The sequence below is a fragment of the Sceloporus occidentalis genome, unplaced genomic scaffold (assembly GCF_023333645.1).
Source record: "Sceloporus occidentalis isolate IW3139 unplaced genomic scaffold, rSceOcc1.0.p SCAF_145, whole genome shotgun sequence".
In the NCBI taxonomy this organism is placed as follows: Eukaryota; Metazoa; Chordata; class Lepidosauria; order Squamata; family Phrynosomatidae; genus Sceloporus; species Sceloporus occidentalis.
Genome location: NW_028317125.1, coordinates 1,817,569 through 1,832,052, shown reverse-complemented (window position 1 = coordinate 1,832,052; position 14,484 = coordinate 1,817,569). Strand labels below are relative to the sequence as shown.

The 14,484-nt window shown below is 42.9% G+C and overlaps 1 protein-coding gene across 1 annotated transcript; it reads right to left on the bottom strand.

Moving 5' to 3' along the window:
- Positions 1–358: 358 nt before the first annotated feature.
- Positions 359–3,151, bottom strand: LOC149280866 (ubiquitin-ribosomal protein eL40 fusion protein). The gene is made up of 5 exons (XM_089500006.1): positions 3,138–3,151; positions 2,173–2,296; positions 1,308–1,394; positions 912–1,014; positions 359–498 (listed from the first exon to the last, which is right to left on the bottom strand). Exons 2-5 carry the CDS (start codon positions 2,273–2,275, stop codon positions 405–407), a joined length of 387 nt encoding a protein of 128 aa, XP_089356132.1. The 5' UTR covers positions 2,276–2,296; positions 3,138–3,151; the 3' UTR covers positions 359–404.
- Between the last annotated feature and the right edge of the window lie 11,333 nt (positions 3,152–14,484).

Below are 14,484 nucleotides of genomic sequence, written 5' to 3'. Positions count from 1 at the left end.
TGGAAACTGTTAAAAAGAGGAACATCTAAGAAATTCATAAGTCAACCAAACTCAAGTGCTGCATTGCTTGTTTAATTTGTATTTAAGGTTTCATTTTTAAGTTAGGATATGGATAGAGTATATGCACATTTCCATGATTGCTCAAGTGCCATTTAGCACTCCCTGTATCATACCTCCATTGTAACAACTAAAACTCCTCTAAAGCTATTTAAATGTGATGCAGTAGGTCCTATAAAGAGCACAACTTGAACTGTTATAATTATACCTCTATTTTATTGCATGTTGTATTGAGAACATCGTGTTCACATTAGGAAAATTAGAGAGATAATTGGAAGCGAGAACGTTTTTTGGGCATTTTTTATTGTCCAACAGGAGTCAAAAAAACAAGCAAGAGGCGGCAACGTTTATTTGACCTTCTTCTTGGGACGCAGGTTGTTTGTGTGTCCACACTTCTTCTTGCGGCAGTTTACAGCACGAGGGTGAAGACGGGCATAGCATCTGAAAGAACGAGAATGTCAGACTGGCATTGTAAAAGCAGTCCTAGAAATGCATCATTGCCAGAGATGGCACAAGAAATGCTGAAGCAGCATCAAAAAAGGTTACCGTTTACAATAAAGGAAAACAAACAGAAAACATCCTCCACCTATTTACATAGGAAGTTTATGCCACTGCTTCCTGTCTATTAGAAACTGTTGTATGGGGTTGGCCAATGAGATCCAATGGGAAAGAAGCGGAGATACCTTTTTGTATGTCAGGGGAAAAAAAGCAGCTTTAGTTTGGTTATCAATTCACCAAATCAAAAGGCTTATGGCAGTGACCAGGCTAAACCAGACAGTAACCAAAAAGAGCATTTAGAAGGTACTGATTTGGAACCAAGCTATTACTGCTATGTACATTGTGAAGACACTTACTTGCGGCAGATCATCTTGTCACAGTTGTATTTCTGGGCAAGCTGACGAAGGGAAGGCTCAATAATGCCACCACGCAGACGCAAAACCAAATGCAAGGTTGACTCTGAAAACATTTGAGGAAACGTCAAGATGATTATAAAAACAGTTAAAAGCACCATGTGAGTAGTGTTTCAAGACTATAGTAAATGAAAACCATTCTGTACAGTGGCATTACCAGCTGCAGGGTTTAGCACACCAGTTCAGCTGTATTTGCCATATTGGTATATAGGTCACAGGAGTCCATTCAGAAGGCATTTCAAATTTTACAGAGTGAAACATTAAAATGACTACTCCACCCCAAGGTCTCTAGTAGGACATCACTCGGAGGTAATCCCAGCAAAGCTGCTAACGTCATACCTTTCTGAATGTTGTAGTCAGACAGAGTACGCCCATCCTCTAGCTGTTTTCCAGCGAAAATTAGACGCTGCTGATCAGGGGGAATACCTAAGAAAATATCAAAAGTTGTGGGAGGTTTGAATACATAGCAATAACCGTAAAACATAACGCCACTTAGTGTGCCTATCACCTCCAAGGTACATAATTTAACTTATGTTTTGTTAAATTGTAAGTAAATGGAGTGATTAAAATATATGTTACATTTCAGTTAAGACAAAGAAGGCAAACAAAAAAATATATTTATCTCCTTATTAATGACAAAGCGCTATCAAATATCCAAATTTAAACTCAATTCACACAACCCATTATTGAACAAAGTATGTATCAAACTAGGGTTTTGCCATAGCTTTAAATCAAGTATTAAAATATGATAGGTTATGAGCCAACTTTAACAGTGCTGCAGAATCTGCCAGCACTTTATAAATTAATGTAATGTAATTGACATGCTATACAGATCATTTGTATTACTGCCTGAAACCACTTGGATAATGCTAGTTGCATTATGTAGCATGCTAAACTCGGCTATGTCAGCTTGGAAGTGCTTTTCAATATTGACTTATTTTAATTTAGCACTAAGAACTAAATGCAGCAACGGAAACATAATTCCTAATATTTAATGTTTAAACCGCTGTTACAGTTTTTCCAAAGCATGAAAACAAAACATTGTAAGCTTATGAAAAATAAATTGACATATCTGCTAGCATTTTGTTTGCTCAACATCTCAGATAACCCAATGCTTTCTCTTATTTAGTTCTGCACCTTTAAGTATTGTAATGACATCAAAAAACTACATATATCACTATATATCTACACACTTTTGTCTTACCTTCCTTATCCTGAATTTTAGCCTTGACATTTTCGATAGTGTCACTGGGCTCAACCTCAAGGGTGATGGTTTTCCCAGTAAGGGTTTTCACAAAGATCTGCATCTTGATGCCTTCCTTGGTTCACTTTGCAAGAGAATAAATATATTAGTACATCACCTTACAAGCCACTGAACAGAAAGCCTAGCTAAGCAATAAATATGTCATAAATATATAAATGTCATATACAATCAAAATATTTCTTTCCATGATAAGCTACAAAGGTTTACAGTATCACAAAAGACTTTTACAGCATCTCAAATGTTGAAACAGGGAGGATTGGAATACCAAAGCATTCCATTTAAAATAATTTAAAAAAATGGGAAATTTTTACTTTTATTACTTAAACTTGGCGTTTGCAAAAAAAATAAAGCTATTATATGAGGCAAAATATATCACAACACACATTGGGAGAATCCCAATGAAATAGATTACAAATGTCACCAAAAAGAGTGTAATGCCCCTGCATGACGTCAAAGTTTTAAGTATTGGCCTTGTACCCCTTTGCCGGAGATAAGGTGCGTTATATATATATATATATATATATAGATAGATATATATATAGACACGGCCGCAGCTGGCAGATTCACATATACGTCTTGTTTCTAATAACTATCCTCCTCACTGGAAAGCTAGTTCCCGATTATAACAACGCTATTTAATACGACTTGGAACACAAGTAACACGGGACGCAATACATGTAAACCGCTAGCTGAGCGCCATGAGGAGGCCTCTATCATGGCCGGCGCTCTCCTCATGCTCCATGGGAGGGGTATACGGTAATTAAGCGGCCAGCCAAGGTATAGGCGCACCCGGTAGGGCCCGTATCGCTTCCTCGCTACCTTGTACCATCACAGGCAGCTCTGGGAACAAGCCGGCGATGATAACTACAGGATTAAAGCAGACAAGCAGCGGACATGTCACATACCCACCCGCACGGCGGCCTAACAGAGTAGAAAAGGACAAAGCGGAAGCGGAAATTACGTCTTCACTTGAGAATCTTGGGCGGAGATAGGGAACTCTGTATTATCGGGTTCGCCATGTTTGTTAAGGGCGCCTCTTAGTAAAAGAATATTAGTTGCTACCGGGGTTAATATGCTCAGAGAGCTTTTACTTAATAGTTTTAAAAATATTGCTTAGTTTAATAAGTATATATAAATGCTGATAGCGTTGTTTATTAGACAATTCACACAAGCAGTATAAAATCTTTGGGGACACTTATAGTGTCTACTCCCCCTAGTTGTCATTACCAACACTGGAAGGTTCCTCCTATTAGAAGGGCTGAGTTGGCCCAGTATGATAAATAATTCAATCAGTGAGAAGAAATTTGATTTAACTATACATTATACAGGGCCAGCCAAGTGCCTTCTCCCAGAGATGCTGTTGTACCGTTATAGTGTATAGTGAACTCAATATGTTCACTCTGCAAATTCTCCCTTAAGTGAATAGATAGACCTCCATGGGGTCTGTTCACTAAAGAGGATTGTTGTACATTTTAAGGTTCTGAGAACGGGGCAGCGCGCACAGACACCGCGCTCGCTGCGGAGCGCCAGGACATAACACGCAGTCCGTGTCAGGAAGGCACATACTATTTTACTCTGCTCAGTCCTTCATGGTACAAATGGCATGCTTGGGAAACAGTAATTCTGGTGCTTTGTGCCCTCCAAGCCGGGGACCCTCAGACGGTGCTGCTGTTTGCTCCTGGTTAGGAAGAGCTGTAGCGCCTGGATAATCCACAAATACCATAATCCCTTATCTGCCTAGGCAAGAATACGTCGATACATTATCCCCAAGCAAACCTCAGCGAGCAGAAAGGAGAAATACTGTATTTGTAAATGAAATTGTTTGGTTAAAATACGTGAATCTTCTTCATGTCAGTGTCCTGCTTGGTTAAACTATCGCATGGTCACAACATCTTAATAATGCACTCCTCGTAGCCATTTCTCCATCCACACCCATAAAGCAAAAATGTCCATTTTTGGCCATTTGAAATGTTGGGAGGTATGTTTCTTTATGGAAAAGCCCATTTTATGTATAGTGATATAAAAGGAAGCTGAAACACTCCGCTCTTCTCCTAACCAAATAGACCCCAATGTGAAGATTATAATGTTTGTGTCTAATGAAGTATTGTTGGTTATCATGTAACTACTGGAAATCCATTTTTTTGTTAAGGTTAATCTCAGTGTTAACATGTTTTTAAATCTGTGCTCCTTGTGAAAGGGTTCATAAGTTTTCGTTTGCAAATACCGGTATGTGTTTTGTTAAAATCCTGCTTTTTCACATTCCCTATGATCTTAAATAATCACATGCAATATTCATTTTCAAGATAAAAAGTGTGTTGTTTAACAGTTAAATGTTTACATGAATTATAAAAGTTGCCTGAAGCCTTCTTTTTTTGGACTCCTTTTGTAGCTACCCCCTCTTCACATGCAGAGCTGGAGACAGTGGCATTACACACGATGACAAGCCCCCTGGCAAGCTGTGTAGAGGGGTCCAGTGCATGTATCATTTTGGAACAGCTACTTCTTGGAACATGGCATTGCATTTGTGAAATCTATATAATTTGTGTGCAGTTATATTACTGAATGAATGTTGCAGCTTATTCTGGGGTTCAGGTGCTTCCCTTGCAACCCTTTATTTTACACCTTTATTTTGACCATGTGTAACATAATGAAATTTTACTTTACTGGGAGTTGTAGATAAATGGAACTGTCTCCGAGCAGGGTTGGTAGAGGCTTATACAGTGAGGGTATTTAAACATGCATGGGATAGGCATATGGCTCCGCCATGTGCAGATGGTATTGTGTGAATAATGTGATCCCCGCAAAATGCTGCTTATAGAAGACCCTTCAAAGGTTCAATTAATTTGTTTCTCCTCCCTTAGTTGGAGAATGACAGTAGAAAGCATAAAAACAGTTTTACTATTTGGAAGAAAAATTCACAGATGATTATGAGAATAATTTATTTTAATACATAATCATTTTTTCTATTTAATCGACCATAAAGCAGGTCGAGGAGGGGGTTACCTCTGGACTTGCAAAGAGTCATTCTCGCAGGAAAGGAAAAACCACATCTTTGGAGGAAACCTTTTGAGGGGCCATGGCTGGAAGAATTGCCCTTCCCTCTGGGCATTAAGAGGTTAATTCTATCTTGTGGATGGGGCAAAATGAAATGTAAATAAATTATCACAAATGTCGATCTGCAGGTTACAATCTTCGGATCTCTGCCAGGATCCTGACACTCTTATAATCTCTTTGCCGGAGAGCCGAATCCTCGGGGTCGCAGGAGCGGGGTCTTGACATGCCGTGTTCCCCGCCCATTTTCCCCTTTAAATGGGGGCATTTCCCACTGACATCAGTGGGACCGCTCTGCTGATGCAGTGGCCAGTCCTTGCCACGCCCCGCAAGGGAAGGACCTGGGTAAATGAAGTGAAGAAGTTCCCTGGTATCTACATACCCAGACAGGAAAACACTAACATACATACCCAGGCAGACATTAAAATACCAGGTAGACACACACTAACATACCCAAACATGCATTTAATAACACACACCCAACAGACACAAATACATACAATATCATACATACCCAAAAAGACAAATACCCAGGCACACACACAGGCAGGAAAACACTAACAGACATTAAAATACAAGGTAGACAAACACTAACATTCATACATACTCAAACATACACTAACATAAACGCAGCTCACTTACCCTGCAAAGCCTCAGTTTATCTTTGATGCAGCAAGCCCTACAAGCTGCGCTACCCCCTCCTCCTGGAACTTAGAGAGATAACATCTGGACTTACCTCTTTTTCCCAACTTCCAGAGCATGCCTCCGTCTATATTCGGGAGGGGGGCAATTGCCCTATTGCACCCCCTGGATCTGCCAATGGTATATGCAGTAGCGTACCTAGCGGGGGGCGGGGGGGGGGTCCGCACCGGGTGCCGCTCATCAGGGGGGTGCCAACTTGCCGGCACCCCTCCAGAGACGGACAGCAATGTCCGCCGCTGGAGGAGCAGGCTCGCAAGGGAGCGGTATCGGAGGTCTTTAGCAGACCTCCGGCTCCCTTGAGTGATTTTAAGCCGGGTTCAACCCTTGAACCCGGCTTAAAACCACTCAAGGGAGCCGGAGGTCTGTTAACCCCTTCGTGACAAAGGCTGATTTTACTTTTTGTACCCTTCGTGACAATGGCCTTTTTAACATTTCTGCGCTGCTTGTGTTTAGCTGTAATTTTCTTCTTTCCCGTTTACTGAACCCACACACATTAGATATTGTTTTTTTCAGGACAAGAAGGGCTTTCTTTAGATGACATTGTTTTGATTGTATCATATTATTTACTACTAAAAAAAGTATAAAATATGGTGAAAAATTTAGAAAAAAATGACTGTTTCTAACTTTTAGTTGAAAAATCTTTTACTCATCTATAAAAGGTATTGAAAAAACCTGCTAAATGGATTCTACTATTTGTCCTGAGTTTATAAATACCCAATGTTTTTATGTTTTTTTGCTTTTTTCTACCCATTATGGGGCAATAAGTACAAGTAGCGTTTTGCTATTTCAAAGCCATTTTTTCCAAATCTGGTAATTCTTCCCCCCATGTGCCATTTCGGGTATCTTTGAACCCGGCCAATGCAATTTACCCCATCAAATCCTATATTTTTGAAAACTAGACAGCCCAGGGTATTCCAAATGCTAGTATTTTAACTATTTCCATGCACCATATCTACCACCAGTTTTTGTCAAACTTTGTGGTAGTCATTTTTGTTTTTTCACACACATTTTACTTCAGGTATGAATTAAAAGGTTCTCGTTTATGTCACTATCACAAAACACCCCAATATGTGTTCAGCAACATCTCCTGAGTACAGCGATACCTCACATGAATGATTTTGCCTGGCTGTTTGGGGGCAAAAGGGCCACATTTGGGGCATGCGCATTTTTCAATGTTGAACTTTGGCATTTGGGGATCCACTGCCTATGCCCTATTTGGTACATCTTTGAGTCGGGCCATTTCAGTGTGCCCAATAAACCCATATATTTTTGAAAACTAGACACCCCAGGGTATTTCAAATGCTAGTATTTTAACTCTTTCCATGCACCAGATCTACCACCAGTCTTTGCCAAACTTTGTGGTAGTCATTTTTTTGCATTTGGTTTTCCACACACATTTTACTTCAGGTATGAATTAAAAAGTTCTCGTATATGTCACTATCACAAAACACCCCAATATGTGTTCAGCAACATCTCCTGAGTACAGCGATACCTCACATGAATGATTTTGCCTGGCCGTTTGGGGGCAAAAGGGCCACATTTGGGGCATGCGCATTTTTCAATGTTGAACTTTGGCATTTGGGGATCCACTGCCCATGCCCTATTTGGTACATCTTTGAGCCGGGCCATTTCAGTGTGCCCAACAAAACCATATATTTTTCAAAACTAGACACCACAGGGTATTTTAAATGCTGGTATTTTAACTCTTTGCATGCACACATTTTACCACCAGCATGTTTTCAAAGTTTGCAGTAGTATTTTTGTGTGTGTATTTTTCCCACACACACCTACTTTATGTATGAATTTACAGCTCCTGGTATATGCCGCTGTCACACGACACCCCATAATGTGTTCAGCAACATCTCCTGAGTGCAGTGATATCCCACATGCATGGGTTTGTCATTTTTGTGGGAACTAAAAGGCCACATTTGGTACGTGTGCATTTTTCTAATTGGAAATTAGGTGTGTGGCCATCCTTCCCCCGGTGTTAATTGGGACGTTGTTGAACCTGGCCAATTCAATTTACCCCATCAAATCATACCTTTTTTAAAAGTAGACACCCCACGGGCATTTAATATGCCAGTATTTTAACTCTTTCCATGCGAGAATTGTTTTAAGCTAATATGCTAATTTTAGGACTTGCTCACAAAAATATATTTTTTATATATATATATATTTTTTTTGTCTTTTAAAAAAAAAAAATTTTAACATTTTTTTTTCAACTTGGAGGTTCCCCTGATAGTGACATCAGTGGGAAATGATTTTTACATTTTACTAGTTTTTTACTATTTTTTTTCTAATTATTATTAATTTTATTTTATTTTTTAATTTATTTTTACTAATCACACTGTGATTAGAAAGCTGGGTTCCATTGACTTGCATGGTGAATGCAGTACCTGTATTCAACCTGCAAGTGGAGCCAAAGTTCTCTAGATGGTCTGGACCATCTAGCGAACTTTTAAAATTTGTTGGTTCCTGTTACAGGGCAGCGGCCATCTTGCTTGATGGCGAAGATCATCGGCAGCTGCGGCTGTGACCGCTCTCCGGAGCGGTCACAGCCCATCGAAAGGTAAGTGTTTGGTGTCGCTGGATGCCTCCTGATCGAGGCATTCCAGCGACACCATTTAAGTTTAGGAGGCGATCGTCGATCGCCTCCTAAACACTTTTAAAACGGGCGTCCGCCGCCATACAAAGTATGGCGGATGTTGACGCCCCGTGGAGGGGCCAGAGATGGCCCCTTCGTTCCGATCGCGGCGTTGCTGAATGCCTCGAGGTCGAGGCATTCAGCAACGTTTTTTGGGTGCAGAAAGCGAAAACAGATCGCTTTCTGCACCCGTTTAAAGACGTGCCGGTCCTGGCACGTCAATTGTCGTAAAGCATATGCTTTTCCGTGTCGTGCCAGGACCGGCAACTGTCGTTAAGGGGTTAAAGACCTCCGATACCGCTGTGACAGGTGCCTCTGCCTGGGCACGGGGAGAGTCAGAGGAACACTCTGGGACAGTGACCTGGGCTTCTAGGAGGACACTTGGGGAACCAGGGATCACTTCGGAGAACACAGGGATAGGAACCAGGGCCTGCGCCAGGCTACTGAGAGGACCCAGGGAACTCGGCAGCTCCTCTGGCGTCCTCGCTAGGTTAGGGAATGGTGCCTCTACCGGGTCACCGGGGACTTCAGTGGGAATCTCTTGGGCAGTGACCCAGGCTTCTCCCAGGACACTCGGGAAATCAGGGGGACAATCTGGGGCCCTGGCTTCTACGAGCATAGATAAGGGTTTGGTGAGGGGGATTGTGCCACTTACTCGGGCGGTGGGGACAGTCATCTCTTCTGCCGGGGTAGAGCAGCCAGGGTTGTTGGTGGGGACATGGGTCGGAGCTTTTGGCTTCCTCCTCCGCTTCTTTTTGCTGGCGAGGACCTCGGTTCTTCTCACCAGGGCAGGGGCCGAGGAGTAGGTGAAGAGGACCTCGGTCCCACTCCCGCAAGTTGTAGTACCATGCTCCCAGTCTCCTTGTAACTCCTGGAGCTCCACTCTCCGCAGCAATTCTTTATAGTCCCTCTCGAGCTGCCATTCCTCTTGGACCAGGCAATCCATAACAGCCTCCAGCTCGGGGGGAATAGCATAAACCAGGACTTCTGCACGGTTGTCCCAGATTGTATCCCTGCGGTACTGGCAGGGGCTTCCGAAGGACGAGTCAAATTGGAAGGCATCATATATCAGTCCTGGGTCGATGGGGCTATACAGCATCAGAGGGTCGCTGTGGTCTTCACCTGCTAACTGCTGGGAGAATCCCTGGTAGCGGCTCTGGAGGTCGAGCTCTGCATATATGAGACCCCTCAATTCGTCTTCCCACTCCGGCAACGGGTTGTCCCCCAGGAGTGGAACTCGTATATCCCACATTGTCCAGTATTGTGCCCAGTATGATTCAAAGTGGGGATGGGAGAAATCATCCCTCCAGTCTGCAGGCGCAGACTCTAACTGCCATTGCTGGTGTTCCAGCTCACACACCTCGGCTGTAACCCGGTCTCTCTCATCCTCTGGTTCTCGGAAGGGTTGGATATCCTGGTATGATATTTTGGGGGTCTGTTCCCCTGGTCTGGGAGATACAGACCCACTCTGGCTAAGTTCCCGGTGACACATTTCAATCACCGTCATCACTTGCTCCCATGTAGCCCCTCCTGGGTACAGGGATAGGTGCCATAGAATGTTCTTTTGTAGAGCACTCAGTCCGAGGCTCTCCTCTGGGCCATCCTGGTGCCGGTCCATCTCTCTGCAGTCCGCAATCAGAGTAGCCTTTCCTTTGCAACAAGCCTCCAGGAGCTCTCTTGGTGTCTCTCGTCTGCAATCCCAGTTGGTGGTTTGGATTTCACCCAAGTCGTGGGATTCTTCCCACCGCTGCCAACCAATGTTACAGGGTCACCGTACCCAAGGCTGGGTACCCCTGTTTGAGGGCTGAGGAATCACCAGTCAGTCCCTCATACAGATAGCACTCAGCTATCTACGGATCATCCAGACCACCATTCGTAGTAAACCAAGAAGAACTCTCTTTATTACAAACACACAGAATTTATATACAATCTCAATGCAATGTGTACCGAACCCAACCCCCAATCCCATCAGCCACATCCCATCACAAATCCCATCAGTATACAGGGGATGTATCAGGTGAGGGGATTACAGAATACAATGGGTTCCCCCACCTGTGTTATCCCCCCTGTAGTGCGGGTGCCGTCTGGGCAGACAGGGCTGTGTTGGCTGATTAAGAGCCCCAGCCAGATTATAGGATCGTCTCTTTGAAGGCTGGGGCTGAATCCACATCAGTCTCTGGGCCGGTTACACAATAATACACAATATAATATATTACCGGGTCACAGTATACGGAACCGGACACAAAAGTGCTCCGTGACCCGGCTAAACTTCATATGACATATGAGCCAGCTAGCCTGGCCCTGTCACAACCGCTCCCTTGCCATCCGCGCGGCAACAGCTGCTGTGCGCCGGGATTTGTTGTCAGATCCCGGCGCACAACACTGAAGCCGCGCCCACTGCCGTCTGTGCCCTCTGACCCAGACAGAAGAACTGAAGAAGAGGACGAAAAGAAGCTGAGTGAGAGTTGATTGGTATATGTGTGGATTGGTATGTGTGGATTAGTATATGTGTGGATTGGTATATGTGTGGATTGGTATATATGTGGATTGGTATGTGTGGATTGGTATGTGTGTGGATTGGTATGCGTGTGGGTTGGTATGTGTGTGGATTGGTATATGTGTGGATTGGCATGTGTGGATTAGTATGTGTGGATTGGTATATATGTGGATTGGTATATGTGTGGATTGGTATGTGTGGATTGGTGTGTGTGTGTATTGGTATATGTGCGGATTGGTAAGTGTGTGAGAGTGATGGGTGTTATGCTGTACCATTTCCAATGTATTTTTCATTATATAATTATGCTCTAGTACATCATAACTCCCAGCACTCTATACAGTTCCATACAGTGGCAGAGCTGGGAGACAGAGGCCTTGCACCCCCACCGCAGGACTCCTGAAAGGTAAGTGAACTTCAAAGTGGGAGAGGGTAGATAGTTAGGAGGGGGTAGATAGGGAGAAGGGAGTGAGACGGGGGGATAGGGGGTAGATAGGGAGAAGAGAATGAAAAGGGGTAGGTAGGACAAAAGGGAGTGAGATGGGGTAGATAGGGCAATCATACTCCTATCATGCCAAGTCTGCGAGTACATCCTGGAATCTGGGTATGCCAATTAATATTGTTATTTAATTGTTTTGTCCTATTTTGGTGTGTTACTTACTTGAAATAAAAGTGTTAGATTTTTTTTTATGGTGTGGGGGGGGCCATATTTGGTTTCGGCCAGGTAAATGCTGCATTGTCGGTTTCAGTCCAGAATTCGTTTCGGTGCATCCCTACTACCAATGAAGTGGTAGGCCTACACCACATCAATGTTTGGCTTAGTATATAGTGATAGGAGTTATGCTGCACTATTGTCAATGTCTGGCTCAATGTATAGTGATAGGGATTACGCTGTACCACCGTCAATGTGCGCCTCAGTATATAGTGATAGGTGTTATCTTGTACCACCGTCATTGTCTGCCTCAGTATATAGTGGTAGGTGTTATGCTGTACAACCGTCAATGTCTGCCTCAGTATATAGTGATAGGTGTTATGCTGGACCACCGTCAATTTCTGCCTCGGTATATAGTGATAAGTGTTATGCTGTACCACCGTCAATGTCTGCCTCAGTATATAATGATAACAGTAAGTGTTATGCTGTACCACCTTCAGTGTCTGCGCCGGTATATAACGGTAGAAGCTATGCAGTTTTAAAGTGTGTGTGGGGGGGTGCCACATACAAGATCCGCCCCAGGTGCCAAATACTCTAGGTACGCCCCTGGGTATATGTAAGTGTATAGTGCGTATGTAGAGGGTGTATGTATGTAACTTAGTGTATGATGCTGTAGTGGTTGTGTGTGTGTGTGTACCTATGTGCAGGCGTATGGTGCTTGAGTGGCTGTGTGTGTATATTTACATAGATGTTTTTACTCTTTTTGAGGTATGCTTAGCTGTACTACTACCTTGCTTAACTGTTTTTTGCTTGTTGATCTATCTTGCCATCCGTTATACATGGCCAACCTGGCTCTTATTGAATGGTTTTGTTTGTGCTTCATAATGCATACTAAGTTGGAAAATCATGTTTCACCTCATCTTCACTCTAAAAATTCACAGTTTAGTCAATAAGCCTTAGCTTTAACACTGTTACAGATAAGTTGAGGGTCTTCAATTGAACTGTGCATAACACAAAAACTGTCTCTGTTCTCTAAAGGGAGAGTTGCTGCAGGAAAAGCTAGGCTGGTCCTGTATAATGTATAGTTAAATCAGGGACATTTCTTCAAAGTCTCTTCAATCATTGTATTCTGCATTGTAAAGGGTCAGCTTAGTGCATCTTTCTGAAGAAACTTGCTAGTGCTGGCTTTCATAAAGAATATTGGAGTGAGATTTCAAACCACAACTCTTCAGCCAACTCCCCCTTTAGTGAATAAATCCCAGTGCATAAGGCCAGTGCTCCTGGTGATGGAAGGTGTTTTTTTTTTTCCACAGAATGTTTATGACGTGTCCTATTTACAAAATTTAAAACAATACACAGGCACCAAACAGTCTGCACATTATTTTATTAGAAACGGATATTTTTCTTTCCATAGCATAATTACAGTATTTGGACTTAAGGAATTGCTGCTTGTAAAAGAGAAAACATATTTTTCTTCAGAACTTACAAATGTGCTTGGGTTTTCTGTAGCATACACATTACAAACAAAAATATAGTTTTCCTACATTTTTTTTTTACTTAAAAAGTCACATTTCATTTCTTTTAACAAAACCTTGTATGTTTCTGTCAAATAAATAGGTAGAATTTCCTTCTTTTCAATATAATGGTGTTACGTAAATATACTCAGTGGTTGCCAAATGTGGCTTAAATGCTACATGACAAAAAAATTATCTGGTTTTGTATAGATGAAGAGTTATGGGTACCAAGTTTTATGGTGTGTCTCTCTTAGCAAGAATAGTAACTATGAAGGTTGTGGATAAGTGAGCTATATTGTAAGTGCTATCCTGAAAACCTTAAGGTGCTATGACCCTCAAGGAAGTTCAATAAATACAAGGAATGAGGACAATGCAATTCAGCAAAGATTTAGATGGTTAAAAAAAAAAAAAGACAAAACTGAAGGAATACATAAGAAGAAAAGCGTAAATAAAATAGTAAAAAGCGAGGGGAGGTATTTATAATTTAAAACATATGTAAACAGACCACTGGAAAATGGTTAGTAAGCACAGGACATTTCATGCAAACCACACCAGCTGAGGGCACAGGATAAAAGTGTGATAAAAGCTTTAGACAGGGCATCTCTCCACCTTGTGCCTTCATAACGAACCATGTATATCTCTGCATTACTTCAGAGTAGAGGACTGCATTGGGAGGCGGGTCCCGCGGGACCCGCCAAAAAACTTGCGGGCGGTCTTGCTGGGGCTGCTAGCGGGAGGTCAGGCACTGTACCTGCGGGTCCCGGTAATCCTGCAAGGCTGTCTTCTCGCTGCTCCATAACAGTGTCTCCTATCTTGCTCCGCCCAGGAACAAGGCAGAGTCACGTGATGTGACATCACTTCCTGTGACTCCGCCTTGTTCCTGGGCGGAGCAAGAGAAGAGACGCTGTGAGGGAACAACTTGCGGGACTGCGCAGGAAATCAGGTAAGGAGGCGGGCGTGATTGGCCACAAATGTGGCGGGAGCGGAAGACCCACATTGCGGGAGCGGGATTAAAAACAGCGGGAGCGGGATTAAAAAAGCAGTCCCGCGCAGGGCTCTACTTCAGAGCACAGCATGTCCATCTCGTCTGAAATCAAACCCATTGTCAAATAGTGGGCTACTTAATTGTACCGGGGGTTAAGAAACACCTCCAACCCCAACTGTGTCCCTCAACTTCCTTTCCCACTTCAGACCA

Excerpts from the sequence above, each read along its gene's own strand:
- LOC149280866 (XM_089500006.1), bottom strand. The coding sequence starts at position 2,275 with ATGCAGATCTTTGTGAAAACCCTTACTGGGAAAACCATCACCCTTGAG. Across the intron at positions 1,395-2,172 it reads TAAAATTCAGGATAAGGAAG|GTATTCCCCCTGATCAGCAG; the intron begins GTAAGACAAAAG and ends ATATTTTCTTAG. Across the intron at positions 499-911 it reads GACAAGATGATCTGCCGCAA|ATGCTATGCCCGTCTTCACC; the intron begins GTAAGTGTCTTC and ends TCGTTCTTTCAG.